General features: G+C 38.2%; 1 protein-coding gene across 1 annotated transcript; it reads right to left on the reverse strand.

The window, feature by feature from the left end:
* Window positions 1-12,931: 12,931 nt before the first annotated feature.
* Window positions 12,932-14,973, reverse strand: ZNF391 (zinc finger protein 391). The gene is given in 2 exon segments (XM_021709879.1): window positions 12,932-14,086; window positions 14,863-14,973. A coding segment is annotated over 1 exon segment (1,077 nt). The 5' UTR covers window positions 14,009-14,086; window positions 14,863-14,973.
* Window positions 14,974-16,351: the final 1,378 nt, after the last annotated feature.

Below are 16,351 nucleotides of genomic sequence, written 5' to 3' on the forward strand. Positions count from 1 at the left end.
TAGGAGAAAACAGATTAGTAGTTTTAAAGAAAATTCAAAACAGAGGTCACAGTTTGGATATACCCGCAGGCCAGTTGACTACAGCCACGTAATTAAAACTTAAGCTACCCTGATTTCCTTGAAATGCTAGCTTTAACCAGAAACAAAACTTAAGATTATCTTTCTTGTCAGCATGATTCTGAACCAGTCATGATCCAATCAACTACAGACAAAAAAGTTTATACTTGCCTAAAGGGAATGAAAATTTATGATGGGCAATCACAATAAAGATCAGTGTTCTTCATTTACACTTTATAAGCTGCTGTGAGCTGGGCTTCTCAACACTTAAAGTCTCCCAGTTTATGAACTGTTTTGTATATGCACAATAAACTTTTAAAATGTTAACTTTATCTGATTTTATTTTTGACAGTAAGTAATGCACACATTCCATAGGGGACAAGAAGCTCCCAGTCATCATGGCTCCTATATCATTCCCTGACAGATTGTATTGCTTATACAAATAGCTGCCCTTGTCCCACTTTCCAAGTGTCCAGGCTATTTTGAGGACAGGGGGGTGGGGGGTGGGACAGGGGTGGGTGGGTCCCAGGGTCATTCAGTACTGGCCTGATAAAGAATTTTTGCCTGCACCATCTCCTGCCTCCACATTTGTCTTTCCTTACTAGACACATGATGTTTTTACCTATAGATAGAAGCAATAAAGACTTGGGAGTCAAAACAACTTTCTATCCTCTAGAGCATCTTCACACTGTCACAACAGAGAAACACACTTGTCCTCAGGGGGAGCCCTGCTTACGGTCAGGGACTGCTCCCACTGACTATTTGTCACATAGCAAACAGTTGACCTCACTAGTCTCTAACATTCTAATCAACTGACTGACTAACAGGATGAGCACAATACATTATTATATGTACTTCTCAACTGATTGACCCGAGAAGAATAATTATTCCTAATTAATTGAAAACCTGCATGATCTGGTTGATTCTTAGGCAGGTCAACTGCTTACATACACAAGTATCCTATTATCTTACTGATTGTTGAGTCCACTCATCTGTGCCTTGGACTACCTAATAGGCAAGTTGCCAAGAAATGAAAGCAGGCATTGTCTTTGGAGAATGCTGACTGCAACATCCTCAGCTCAGTCTCCTCTAGGGTTTCAATGGGTCCATCAGATACTCTTGTGAGGTCATGCGTGTGGGTATACCTTTGTGTAGGTATGTGTTGTGAGGGTTTCTGTGAGTTTGTTTGTATCTGTGAGGCTATTTGTGGATGAGTCATATGAGTCCATGTGTGTATTTGCAAAGTTTCTGAGGAGAAAAAGAACCTAGAATTTTGATGATAGTAGAGTATACCTATGCACCTGCTGTGTTAGTGAATTATCAGATGAGGAATGTGAAAGATTTCCTGGGTGGGGGCAGGGAGGGTGCATCTGCGAGCCTGAAAGCTAGCTCACAGAACGACTTTCACAAATTGCTGAAGGTTAGGAAAAACTATTTTTATAGCTAGATTCTCAGTCTAAAGTACAGATGACCCTTTAACAATGAGCCCCTGTTCTGTAAAACATTCATGTGTAACTTTTTACTCCCTAGAAACTTAAATACTAATAGTTTTCTGTTGACTGGAAGTCCCATTGATAGTTGATTAACACACTTATATATGCCATATGTATTATATATTGTAGTCTTACAATAAAGTAAACTAGAGAAAAGAAAATGCTATTAAAAATTTTAAGGAAAGTAAAATATATTTGTTCTTTATTAAGTGGAAGTGGATCACCATAAAGGTCTTTGTCCTCATAGTCTTGACGTTAAGAAAGACTGAGGGGGAGGAAGAAGAGGAGGGGTTGGTCTTGCTGTCTTAGGGGTGTCAGAAGCGGAAGATGTGGATGAAATGAAAGGGGAGGCAGGAGAGGCAGGCATACTTGGTGTAACTTTTACCAAAAAATAATCCACATATGAGTGGACCTGTGCAGCTCAAATTCGTGTTGTTTAGGGTCAAGTGTATTATGCCTAGGGCATTGAACATAGTAGTTTCAAAACGAAATTTCTCAAAACTGAACACGTGATTCTCTGCCAGCACCCCACTTTTTAAAAATCCTTCTCTATTCTCCTCAATAAATGCAGTTCCATTATTTTATGGCCTCATATTTTAAAATATTTAAATCTTATATCACACAGCCAATCAATCAGTAAATATCTCAATTCTACCTTCAAAATATATGTGGAATCATTTCGCGTCTTACCAGTTCCAGATATACCAACACGGTTCAACTTACTGTTGTTTACCTGGATGACTGCAATAGCTTCTCAATTGGTTTCCCTACTTTCAGCCCTACCTTACCCCATCTTCTCTTTTCCACATAGCATTCAGAATAATGCTATCACCATCCATTACTCCCATTTCACAGGGGAGAAAACAGCACAGAGAGCTTCAGATACCTGGCCAAGATCAATTCAAAGGCAAGCAGGTTGGCTGTGAAGCCTGTACTCTTAACCATTGTTTTACTGCCTCTACATGAAAAAGCAAAACAATGAGCCCAAACTACCTGTATCTTCACTGGGGGAAAATAAATAGGACTCCAGATGGAGGCTTTTTAGACAAATAGAGGAAGGGCTTTTCTGATTCTGATGTGGGAAAAGAAAGTTCATGGTGGAAGAACACTTTGGAAAATGATGGAAAATGAGTAAAGCAAAGCATCTCACCATAGAGGAACTAAATCTTGCAATGGAGAGTGAGAGGGATGATGCACAGGCTCTTGTGTAAAAGAGTTAAGATAGCAGGCTAAGACTGCTATCCTTAAAAAGGCCTGTTTACAAAGTTGCCCCTTGGTTGGCATTTAGGAACTTGGATTAAGGAGAGTTCCCACCATTGTTAGAACTGGTAAGAGTCACTGAGTCTAAACTGTATACAACGTGGTTTGTGATGAACACCAGTTTTCCTTCCAGGAATCTAGAATTGTGGTACATGTTAGGCAGAGTGTGCACATGTAACCAGCCCACAACAAAAGTCTTGGGCACAGAGTCTCAAAGATCTTATCTGGCAGACAGTATTTCACATATGTCGTCACTGAGGAGTCTGGCTCCTGGGTAAAGACCTATGTGTGATTTTTCAGGCCTGACTATAGGCAATGACAAAGGTTTTACCTGGTAGGTCTCATGGGGGAAACGTTGCCCTCTCCACAACAACTTGGTGCACAGTCAACGTATTGCAATCTCTGGAGGGAATTGTAGTCAAGTACTTAGGTCCTTCTGGTCAGCCATGCTCTTCATGTATTTGCATTTCCTAGTCAAAGCACCTACATTCCTAAATCTTTTAAACTGAGGCCTTGAGTTGAGGTCTTCTTCAGGTGTCTTTTCTGAGGTCTCCTTATGGAAGGAAGAAGAAGAAAACATTGAAGTTACTTTTTTTCCATTCTGTTTCTGAACTTTTCCTAGCCCTCCTCTCTTGATCTCTCCCAGACCTCAGAGTCCCTAAAACTTCTGGACTCTTTTATTTGGGGTTTCCTCAATGGTAAGATAACCCTCACATCTTTTTTGACCTACCTAACATCAACTTGTATGCTGTTCTATAGGGGTGGGGGGTGGGAAATGGAACAGAGGGGAATTACAGATTTTAATCTCTTGCTTATATTATCACAGTAAGAGATGAAAGGCTTTACATGATTATTTTGATTCATAGTTGCTTTAATCAGTCACTCTGACACCTGACAACTCAACTCAGCTGAACTCTTGAGAGTCATAACTTGTTGCTGAGAAGAATTAAGTATTTTTGAAATCTTGCACCTGGCTTCCTTGGACTTTTCTCTGTGTACCTTTTCCCTTTGCTGATTTTGTTTTGTATATTTCACTGTAAAACATTATGGATGTGAGTGTATGCCAAGTGCTGTGGTTCCCCCTAGTGAATCATCAAACCTGGTAGTGTTCTTGGGGACTCCTGAAACAACCACCAAAGCAGAGAAAGAAAAGGTGAGAATATCTGCATGTAAGTTACATCTTAAGAGCATTTCAAAAGGAGAAAGTAGAAAATAAATTTAGTAATTAGCTCTACAGTGATTAAAAAACAGTAGTCATAATCCAAATTATAGTTGAAAACTTTAAGATCTATCTGTTAACAATTGAGAGAACAACTAGACAGAAAATCAGCAAGTACATGGAACTCAACAAGACTATCCACAAACAGGATCTAATTGCCATTATAGAATACTCCATCCCAAAACAGAATACACATCATTTTCAGGTGTCCATTGAACTAAGCCAAGATGGACAGTATCCTGGGATGCAAGACAAATCTCAATTTTAAAGAACTGAAATCATGCAGAGTATGTTCAAACTAGAAATCTATAACAAAAAGATAATAGGAAAGTCTCTACACACATGGAAATTACACATTTCTAAACTAAGAAACCAACATGCACAGGGGATAAAGAAGAAGCCTCAATGGAAATTAAAAATTATATTAAGCTGAATGAACATAAAAATGCAATGCCCAAAATTTGTGGGACATAACTACAGTGGTGCTGAGAGGGAAATTTAGAAAAAAATGAAAAGTCTCAAGTCAATATTCTAAGTGCCCATCTTAAGAAATAAACCCAAGCAATAAAAAAAGGAAGAAAATAAAGAAAGATATGAATATGAGCAGAAAGAACAGAAATCAATGAAACAAAAAGTTGGTACTTTGACAAGACCAATAAAATTGATAAACCTGTAGCAGGATGGACAAAGGAAAAAAGACACAAATTCTTCTTTTCAAAAATGAAACAGGGGATATCACTACCAACTGCATACATCGAAGGGATACTATGAATAACTCTAATTGGATAAATTTGACAAATTGATGAAACAGACCAATTCCTAGAAAAGCACAAACTACCACAATTTACCCAATATAAAATAGTTTGAGTAGCCCCAAAACTATTAAAGAAACTGGATTCATAATTTAAAAGCTCCTTACAAAGAAAGTTTCACTAGATAATTCTGCCAAACATTTAAGGAAGAATGAACACCAACTCTATAAGCTCTTCCAGAAAATACAAGAGTAGAAAACACTTTACAACTCATTTTGAGGCCAGCATTACCTGAATTCCAAACCCAGACAAAGAAATAGCAGAAAGAAAAGAAAACTACAAATGTCCTTCATAATTGTAGATGCAAAAATACTTTGTAAAATCAAAGCAAACAGAATTCAGCCATATATAAGAAGAATGATTTAAAATAAGGCAGTATTTAAAAGACAGGAAAAAATGGAAGATTGTAGGATAGGGGTGAAAGGGATGGAATGAAAGTTCACATAGAGGCAGCCAGAATTAGAAACATACACAAGAAAAAGATGCAGGAACTGAGGCTAAAAGAAATCATATCAAGGGATGCAGAATGCAGGGTCAAGTGGAATATTCACATAGTAGAGTATTCTCACATTTGCTCATAGGCTGGCTATCAGTAGTATCTGTTCTTTAATCAAGTTATAGAGGAGGAAGTAGCTTCTGCTGCATATGATCCCAAGATTCAGCTTCTATATTATTTTCGTCTTGAATTGCATCTCTTAATTGTCTTGGTTTGGTTTTGTTGGCTATTTTCCTTTCCTCAAGAAGTTAAGCTCTAGTAAAATAGTTTCCCTTGAAGGCAGACATTTGTTAAGAAAAACAGAAAAGCTCTGGACACAAAAGCTTTGGAGTTAAAACTCAAAATTGTGGAGGCTCCCAGTTTTTATATCTCAAGTTAGACTATGAACAGCCTCCAGTAATTAGTCAATTTACCCTTTAAGTATGCCTATGAGTGGCTAGCTCCAGCCTCTGTTTCAACTCCTGCTAAGTCTGATTCTCTGTAACCACCTGTTTAGTCTTTTCAGTTTTCAGGACAGTTGTTTGCACTGTGACTTCAATTCTCTGATGGAGCTAAGAAAAGTTGTTGATTTTCATTTGTTCAACTTTTTTCTTGTTGTGAGGTTAAGAGTGATGACTTCAAATCCTTTTTACATTAGGGAGTCCCCAACCCCCAGGTTGCGGACCGGTACCGATACCTATAGGTGGCCTGTTAGGAACTGGGTGCTGCACACAGGAGGTGAGTGGTGGGCAAGTGGAGCTCCAGTGAGATTGGGGGCATTAGATTCTCATAGGAGCACAAACCCTATTGTGAACTGTGCATGTGAGGGATCTAGGATATGTACTCCTTATGAGAATCTAATGCCTGATGATCCCTCCCCCAACAGTTCATGGAAAAATTGTCTTCCACAAAACCAGTCTCTGATGCCAAAAAGATTGGGAACTCCTGCTTTACATGATGGACTGGAAATCAGAAATCTGTATTATCTGTTATGAATAAACATCTATGCCTTATGAAAGTAGAATTAATGCTAGGATTTTTCTTTCAAGATTCTCTAATGCTGCAAAAGAAATGAGTTTTGAGTGAAAACCCTTCCATATTTGGTATATTCATAGGGTTTCTCTCTATTATTTATTCTTTGACATTGAGAAAGAGATGAAACAAGATCAAAAGATTTCCCACACTGACTAGAGAAATAAGGTTTTTCTCCTAAATGTGATCACTGATATTGAGCAAGTGATGCATTATACATAAAGATTTCCTCCCACTCACAGCATTTGCATGGATTTTTCCAGTATCAGTGATTGGATGTTTGATAAAGTATGAGGAGCAATTAAAGGCCTTCCCATAGTCATTACATTTGTTTGGTTTTTCTCCAGTATGAAGTATATGTTAAATAAGCTGTGCATGTTGGTTGAAAGATTTCCCATACTCAATGAGGTTGAGTAAGACATATCCTGACTAAAGGTGTTCCTACATGTACTGAACTTATAGGGGACTTCTTCATATTATGAGTTCTGATGAAGTGAGATTAAGAAAAAAGGAGTAAAAGAAGGGAAAGGGCACTTGGGGTGGGGTCAGGAAAAGGGAAGAGAAAGGGGAGAAAGGAAGAAAAAGAAAGAGAGAGAAAGAGAAGAGGCACGACATCTGTCAAAAGATTTTTCCCACATTCATTAACTATATATGAATTCTACCTGTATAATAAGAGAAGTATGACAAGGAAATGCCTTTTTACATACTGTGGGTGTTATCTGAAACTGACCCAGGACAGCATGTTGAATGAAGAGCTTTTCCCTTCCCCTCCCCTCCCTCCCTCCCTCCCTCCCTTCCTTTTTTTCTTTTAATATCTCACTCTATCACCCAGGCTGGAATGCAGTGGCACAATCATGGCTCACCAGAACTTTGGCCTCCTGGGTTCAGGTTATCCTTCAGTCCCAAACTCCTGAGTAGCTGGGATTATGTATGTTCTACCATGCCCAGCTAATTTTTTTATTTTTATTTTTTTGCAAAGATGAGGTCTCACTATGCTGCCTAGAACATTACTATACACTACTGTAGACTTTATAAACATAGTGAGACCTCATCTTTACAAAGGCTGGACTTAAGATCCTGGGTTCAAGAAATCCTCCCATCTCAGCCTCCCAAGTTGCTGCAGTCCCAGCTAATTGGAAGGCTGAGGTAGAAAGATTGCCTAAGCCCAGCAGGTTGAGGCTGCAGTGGCCATGATTGTGCCACTGCACTTCAGCCTGGGCAATAGAGTGAGACGCCAACTCTAAAAAAAAGTTAAAAAAAAACAGCAAAAAAACCCAATAGATTAGCCGGGCTCAGTGGCTCAGCCTGTAATCCCGCGCCTTTGGGAGGCTGAGGTGAGTGGATTGCCTGAGCCCGCGGGTTCGAGACCCGCCTGGGCAGCGAGACCTCATCTCTACAATAAATCAAAAAATCAGCCGGGCATGGTAGCGCATGCCTGTAATTCCGGCTACTCGGAAGGCTGAGGAGGAAGGATGGCCGGAGCCCAGCAGGTCGAGGCTGTGGTGGCTGGGAGCGGCCACTGCACTCCAGTCTGGGAGACAGAGTGAGACTCCAACTCAAAAAAAAAGAAAAGAAAAAAAAAATTCAATAGATTTTGGAGTGAATGTGGTAAAAAGGAAATGCTTATATGCTGCTGGTGAAAAATGTAAATTATTATAACCTCTATGGGAATCAGTATGGAGATTACTCAAAAACCTAAAAGTAGATCTACTATTTGATCCAGCAATCCCACTACTTGGTATCTACCCAAAGGAAGAGAGGTCATTATATAAAAAAGATACCTGCACCTTCATGTTTATAGCAGCACAATTCACAATTGCAAAGATGTGTACTTCAATTTCCTCATCTCATTATGTGGTGAATTACATTCATGCATTGCTTAATGACAGGAATAGGTTCTGAGAAATGCATTGTTAGGTGATTTTGTCCTTGTGCAAACATCATACACAACCCTGGATAGTACAGGCTACTATATGCCTAGGCTTTATGGTATAGCCTGTTTCTCCTAGGTTATAAACATGCACATCATATTACTGTACTGGATACTGTAGGTAATTGTAATACAATTACAAGTATTACAAGTATTTGTATATTAAAAGATACCGAAACATACAAAAGGTACAGTAAAAATACAGTGTATGAATTTTAAAAATATGACACCTGTATGGGGTACTTGCCATGAATTAAGTTTACAGGACTGTTAGTTGCTCTAGGTGAGTCTATGAGTGAGTGGTAAGTAAATGTGAAGGCCTAGAACATTACTATATACTACTGTGGACTTTATAAACACTGTACAATTAGGCCACACTAAATTTATTTTTTTAAATAAGTAAAAATATAAAGTTAATAACAAATATATGCTTACTTATTTAAATATGGTCATACATCATTGGAATATACGTTCTGAGTAATGTGTTGTTAGGCACATACTCATACCATATGTGTGAACTACATAGAGTATACTCTTACAAACCTAGATGGTATAGCCTACTACACACTTAGGCTATATGTTATAGCCTATTGCTCCTATGGTACAAACCTATACATCATGTTACTGTACTAAGTACTGTAGGTAATTATAACACAATGTTAAGTATTTGTGTAAATAAATATAATTAAACACAGAAAAGGAACACTAAACATTTTTTTTTTTAATGGGAGACCTGTATAGGGCACTTATCATGAATGGAGCTTTCAGGACTGGAAGCTGCCCTGGGTGGGTCAGTGAGTGGGTGGTGAGTGAAAGTGAAGAGCATTACTGTACACTACTGTAGACTTTATAAACACTGTGCACTTAGGCTACACTAAATTTATTTTAAAAAATTTTTTTTCTTCAATAATAATTACTGTAACTTTTTTACTTTATAGAATTTTTAATTTTTCTAACTTTTTGACTCTTGTAATAACAGCTTAAAACACAAACACATTGTACAGCTACACAAAAATATTTTATTTATATCCTTATTCTGTAAGTTTTTTTTTTTTTGAGTTGGAGTCTCACTCTGTCAACCAGACTGGAGTGCAGTGGCCGCTCCCGGCCACCGCAGCCTCAACCTGCTGGGCTCCGGCGATCCTTCCACCTCAGCCTTCCAAGTAACTGGAACTATAGGCGCGCGCTACCATGCCTGGCTAATATTTGAGTTACTGTAGAGATGAGGTCTCGCCAAGTTGCCCAGGCGGGTCTCGAGCCCGCGGGCTCAGGCAATCCACTCACCTCAGCCTCCCAAAGCACGGGATGTAAGTTTTTAACATTAAAAAAATTGTTTGTTTGTTTTTTTTTAAATCTTCTTGTTATAAACTAAGACACAAACACACACCTTAGCCTAGGCCTACCCAGGGTCAGGATCATCAACATCACTGTCTTCCATTTCTACATCTTGTCTCACTAGAAGGTCTCCAAGTGCAATAACATGCATGGAGCTGACATATCCTGTGATAACAGTGCCTTCTGGACTATCTCCTGAAGTACTTTCCTGAGGCTGATTTACAGTTAACTGTTTTTAAAACCGAGTAGAAGGAGTACACTCTAAAATAACAATTAAAAGTATAGTATTGTAAATACATAAACCAGTAACACAGTAGCTTATTATAATTATCAAGTATGATGTAGTATACATAATTGTATGTGCTATACTTTTATATGACTGGCAAAGCAGTAGGCTTGTTTATACCAGCATCACCACAAACACATGAGCAATACATTGCACTATGAAGTCACTAAGTGATAGGAATTTTTAAGCTCCAGTATAATCTTATGGAATCAACCATTGTTTATGTGGTCCCTCACTGACCAAAATGTCATTATGTAGTGCTTAAATATGTGCAAAGAGCTTTTCTTCTGGCACCCAGGAAATACTTGGCTACTTAATATGCTCTACCTCCAGATTCTCCTAACCCCAAGAACAATCTTCACATATTCTTTCTAGACTGGACTAAATACTTATTCACTGGAGAACTTACTGTATGTTAGGTGTTGTGGAAGATAAATAATTTTTTTTTTTTGCTATTAAAGACATTGTATAATTACATAAAGGCCAATGGAGCAATTTATCTTAATTATAAGTATTAGAACAGCTTTGTTTTCCTTTAAAAATGGATATTTTTTCTTCTAAAACAATGTAAACAAATGGACTTTTCATTTTGGTTGCCTAAATGCTTAGTTTGCATCCCTAACTATCTATGTAGTATATCATAACTTGTCCTGATCGTCTCCTTTCTCTAGTGCTTATTTGTATGTGTTTTTTTTTTCCTATTTTATTGTACCTTATAAACTGTTTTGAATCATTTTTGACACACAATGGAGTATGCCTATTATGACAGAAATGCCTTCTAAGTTATTTGATTGTGATTCTAGTTTTCCATTTCTGGCAATAGAGTTACAGACCCTACAGATGGTGAAATGAAAGACTACAGGCAGATTTGTAGCCTTTCATAATAGCAACTAGAAATTATCGAGCATTTACTATATGTCAGGCAGTGTTATATTGCTTTACATGAGTAAACTCAATTATTCCTTACAACAGTCTCACGAAGTGGAAAGTTAAGAAGAAGCTATTAAAAAAAAAAAAGAAGAAGAAGCTAGTATCCCAGGAGCTTTAAAGGAGTCAGTCCAAAGAGTTAGTTGCATATATAATTCAAGGTAGGACAAAATGAACCAAAATATCTATGAAGTTACCTCACCATTCAAAAGACTACAAAGATCACACTGTTAAATTAAACCCTGCTTGTTTGGATTAAAACTAGAGTGCAGGCCTGCATTATACTATGTATTAAATGGGGTTTATAAAAGACTTAAGATGATTTCCAACTTCAAAACAGCTTACAGAAAAAAAGCATCTGAAAGAACTAGAAAACAGAGAAGAAAGTGTCTAATGCAGGAGAATAATGCAAACCATCACTACAAAGGACTTCTAAGAAGGCAAGGGACTGAAAGTATCACAGAGGAAGCAGGACATGAGCAGGGCCTTTGAAAAGGGATGAATAGGATTTCTGGGGATACAAAGAAGAAAGCAGGACATGTAAAAGTGCCATAGAATAGTTTGAAAAGAAGCCAAGTGTGAGAAGAGAATGTGTTGGGAACAAAAACATAGCCTGCCCACATGCACAGTCTTTGTTTTGGGAAGTGATAGGAAATAAATTAACAGATCCAACTGTGAAAAGACTTAAAGTTAAATGAGTCTGAAATTTTTCTTGGGGACACTGGGAAACTGTAAACTATTTTTGGACAAAGTGGTTGTTTTGTGAGGAGCTTGCAGGTAATGCATTTAGTAACCTGAACCCATGGTTCAGGGAACTTGGTAGTAGCAGGAGAAACAATTAAATCATTATTAAGCCATTTCAAATAAAGTTTAGCAGACTGATTAGAGAGGATAAAGAGGAATCAGTAAGCAATAATTACAGGGCATTGTGTCTACTCAGCACTTTGTGATGTTTTATGATTCAAAAACAAGATTTATTTTCAAGAAGCTCATTATCTACTTGCATTACCTCAAGTATTATAACCTTATAAAACACTTGCCCAAAATCACAGAGTTGATCATCGTTTAATCAGAGAAGTGCTAGGAGGTAGGAAAAGTATGGATCAGCACAGAATCATGGATCCTAAAAGAAGCTCTAGTTTTAAGGCATAATAGTGACCAAAAATGCCAATTCTGCAAATGTCAAGTAGGAAAAGAACTGAGAAATAGGCATGGGGTTGTTCTTGTGAGAACATCTTTCTAAGATGGGTGAAGGTCAAAGCCAGAAGGTGTAAGTTTCATATAGTCTATATATGAATGCAAAGTTTAAAAACAAAACAAAACAGGGCAACAACTGGAAACCATTTTTTTCTTTCAAGATCATGGAGGAATTAAATGTCCACAAGATTTTTAGAATATTCTTGGTAAAGATGTGATAAAATAACACTAGAATTAGGCACATTAGTAAAACCATGAGTTATACTTTGAGGAAAAATTTTATAGCAAAAAAGATGAGGGAAGGAGGAAGATGAGAAAATCTGTATTTACAAGAGACTGAATTTGCCTCAATACTATTATCCTCAAATTGATGAGAAGTTTTTAGTCCTGCTCTGCAGCAGCTCCCTCTCTTCTGCCACTGGAGTCAGCAAGTATGAACACACACACACACACACACACACACACACACACACACACACACACACAGGATTTCCTCTTTATGTGAAGGGGCTGATGTGGTTGGGAAACACAGGATTAACTAGTTTTGGGACCCAAGTTTGATGGAATCAATAAGGTGAGAAACTGCAAGGTATCAGGTAGCTCTATACTCTAAGATTGGAGGCTCTTCTTCCGAAGAGCTCCATAATATGGTTAATATTCTTATTAGATTGAATATGTTCAATTTTTAAAGTCATCCCTTTGTTGTATTGATAACAATCATATTTGAGCATTTAGTGAGAAAGAAAGAAAAGGGAGAGGAAGGTATGTAAGGGGGGTAAGGAGGAAAGAAAGTTTGAAATGAGTACAGATAGTTAATAAGGAAAATTCAAATATATATATATATATATTCCAGCAGTGGGAGGTTATGCATATGTGTTCTTGTGCTAATATTAATAAAAGTTCAGTTATTACTCTTTAGTATGAAGATGCTGATGTCTGATGAGAGTTGAACTCTGACTGAAGGCTTTCCCACAGTCATTACATTTGTAAGGCTTCTCTCCCGTATGAGTTCTCTGGTGAATAATAAGGGATGAGCTCCGACTGAAGCCCTTTCCACACTCTTTACACTCATGGGGCTTTTCTCCAGTGTGGATTCGCTGATGTTCAGTAAGAGATGAGCTTCGACTGAATACTTTCCCACAGTCACTGCACTCATAGGGGTTCTCCCCACTGTGTGTTCTCTGATGTTCCATGAGAGATGAGATCCAGCTGAAAGCTTTTCCACATTCACTGCATTCATAGGGATTCTCTCCAGTGTGTATTCGTTGATGCTGAATTATAGTTGAACGGTCACTAAAAGCTTTCCCACATTCATTACACTTGTAAGGCTTTTCTTGAGTATGAATTCGCTGATGTTGACTCAGGTTAGTGCTTCGGCTAAAGGCTTTCCCACATTCACTACATTCATAGGGTTTTTCTCCCGTATGGATTCTTTGATGCAGATTAAGATGTGTACTTCGACTAAAAGCTTTTCCACATTCATTGCATTCATAAGGTTTTTCTCCAGTGTGAGTTCTTTGATGTTCAATAAGGTGTGTACTTCGGCTGAAAGTTTTTCCACATTCATTGCATTCAAAAGGCTTCTCTCCTCCATGAATTCTATTGTGTACAAGAAGTTCTGATTGGTAACTAAAGACTTTCCCACATTCATTGCATTTACAAGGTTTCTTTTGTGGGAAGAGTTTCTGGTGCTTAATTAAGTCTGAGTTATTTTTGGAGTCTTTCCTAGACATGAGGGATCTATTTCCTTTTGGAATTTTCAGTTGTGCATCAAGGTTTGAGCTTAGGCTAAATTCACTGGATTCAGGGTCTCTCTCTCCAGTTAAAATTTCTTTGAGCATTATTGACACTTTTCTAATTGCTGTGTTCTCAAAAGAGGATTTCTTTTGTGCAGGACATTTTGTCTACTTTGATAACTGGCCCTTACTTTTATAGGTTTCTTCATTTGTAAGAACCTGAGCAGTATTTCTTATGAGATTTTCCATAACTGATCCTGAAAACTCTAGTTCTTCTAAAGCAGCCTGATTGGTGTTGATGTTTTGGTTCAGTTCAAATCTCCCTATCTGAAAGACATTTAAAGTAAAAATATCACCTGCATCTACTGTGGAGAGCAAAATAAGTAAATAAAAAAATAAACCAGAAGATAAAAAGACAACTAATTTGCAATTTATGCACAGTAGAAACTTTATACAGAGAGAAAACAAAAAGGAATAGTAAAAGAAGTGAAAAAAGCCAAAAGAGATGAGGCAGAGTTTTTACAGTGGGCACACTGAGCATAGAGACATCAATAAATATGGGAAGAGGGATTGGATAATATTCTAAGCCAAAAAAGAAAGAAAGAAAGGAAGGAAGGAAGGAAGGAAGGGAGGAAGAAAATGCATGAATATACCAGCTGATGAGCAGAAAGTCAGGGATTAAAAGGTAAAATGATCTACTATTGTAGTTGACTATCCATGGGAAATAAGAGCGAGGAGAAGGATGAGAAAAGTAAAGGCTCTTAAATATAGGGGGGAAAAAAATAAAAAAGGATGATTCTATCAAGCTGGAACACAAGCTTGACATTGAGGGAAAACAAAATTTCAGAAATGATAACTATCACACTGCTATCCCCACTTGCTCCTTACTCTTCTTCCTATTGGTTTAGGCATTCTTCTAAAAATGTCCACAATCATAGATGATCAGAGGTTTAACAGAACTTTGAGCTCATCTAGGCCAACTTATTCATTTGACGGATAGTAAACATTGAGTAACTTGCTTAGGTCACCCAATGAATTGCTAGGGCTTAGACTAGAACTCCTTTCCTAAACATCAAATTGGTGGTCAACATAACATCACTCACCTAGACAGGTATTTTTTAGACTTTGGACAGTCCTCTTCAGTTCTCTAATGATCCAGGATCTACGGTTGTTCTGTCTCCAACTGGGTGATCAGGTCCAATTCACATGCTGAGATTCCTGTAGATTAGAAATGATTGAACACAAGGCTGTTGCTGCTAGAGACACAGAATTACTCAGAGCTCAATCGCAATGCTTTTATCTATAGAAAAGGTAAGATAACTTTCACAGGGGCTGTGGCAAGAGGGGCTGGAGAAAAAGGGTCTCTGAAAAGGGCTCAAATGGGATTCAAAGAGAGGCTTCACACACACACACACACACACACACACACACACACACACACACACACACCAGAATTACTTATGGAACTTATTGCTTCAGGTACCTGAGCCTTGCCTTGGATCTAGTAAATCTGATAGGGCCCAGGCACCTGCATTTTAATAAGTTCATGTGATTTGACATGTTGAATGTCTAAAAAGAGCCCTAGAAAAACCCTCTAGGTTGCTTGAACAAAGTACCATCTGGGACAAGCGCCCCTACACCCCAACATTATTCTCATAGTAGGAGGGTCTAAAATACAAACTCAGCTTCCCATAGGACAAGAGCCTTCTTTCCTCTACAGAGGTGCCAAAACTTCCCAAATATCTCAAGCTTCCCAGGTACTAGTCAGCTAGCTTTCCCAACAGACTCCTTTTTAAAAGCTGGGATCTCACATTCATACTGCCTGGCACCAAGCGCTGTGTTTGTCTTCCCACTGACATGGTGGTTCTTACACTTGCCTTATAAGAAAGGAGAGTAACAGGGCAGCAAGTCCTTCTCCTGGAACACTGAACTACTCTCTGTGTCCAGGACAGCATCCTGGCTCCAGCAAATTTCCTGTTGGGAAAATGGGAAGATCTGAGAACCTGTGTCTGTTCTTCTTGCCTTTCTCTCAACTCTAGGTTTCCTTATTAAATTCCTTTTGTGAATTCATCCAGAGCCCTTATGCATTACAAGAGGCAATGAACTGTATAATAGTTCCCCAAATACTTGTGCTCACATATACAATTTGAGATCCACTGGGTTAGGAAGTTGATCTGGTTTCACAAAAGTCTTTCTTCATAGACTGTGACCTCTCAAATATGAAGGTTAACCTTGGAGGATATTCAGCAAGCAACCGTGCATGGAGAACCTCAAGCATAGTATGATGCTACTGTCCTTGTCCAACTTTGCCAAAAACATGCCTTTCAACTGGAAACAAGGAACGCAAAAAGCTCTATTGCTAGGCTGACTCAGGCATCAGGATTTCTTATTGTGGCACCTTGCATTAAAAGTCAGTTGCATACTATAAGGTGTAAACATTCCTCAGTAGGAATTTGCTTTACTACTAGCTCGGCTGGCTTCTATTCTTGAAGTCCAGATCCTTAAGCTACTCCATTGTTGTCTTGTCAGTCACTGTTATTTCTCTTTCATTACTGTGATCCTTAAGATACCTTAGAGACATCTTACGGAGAG

The sequence above is a fragment of the Carlito syrichta genome, unplaced genomic scaffold (genome assembly GCF_000164805.1).
Source record: "Carlito syrichta isolate Samal-C Ts95f unplaced genomic scaffold, Tarsius_syrichta-2.0.1 Scaffold74266, whole genome shotgun sequence".
Taxonomy (NCBI): Eukaryota; Metazoa; Chordata; class Mammalia; order Primates; family Tarsiidae; genus Carlito; species Carlito syrichta.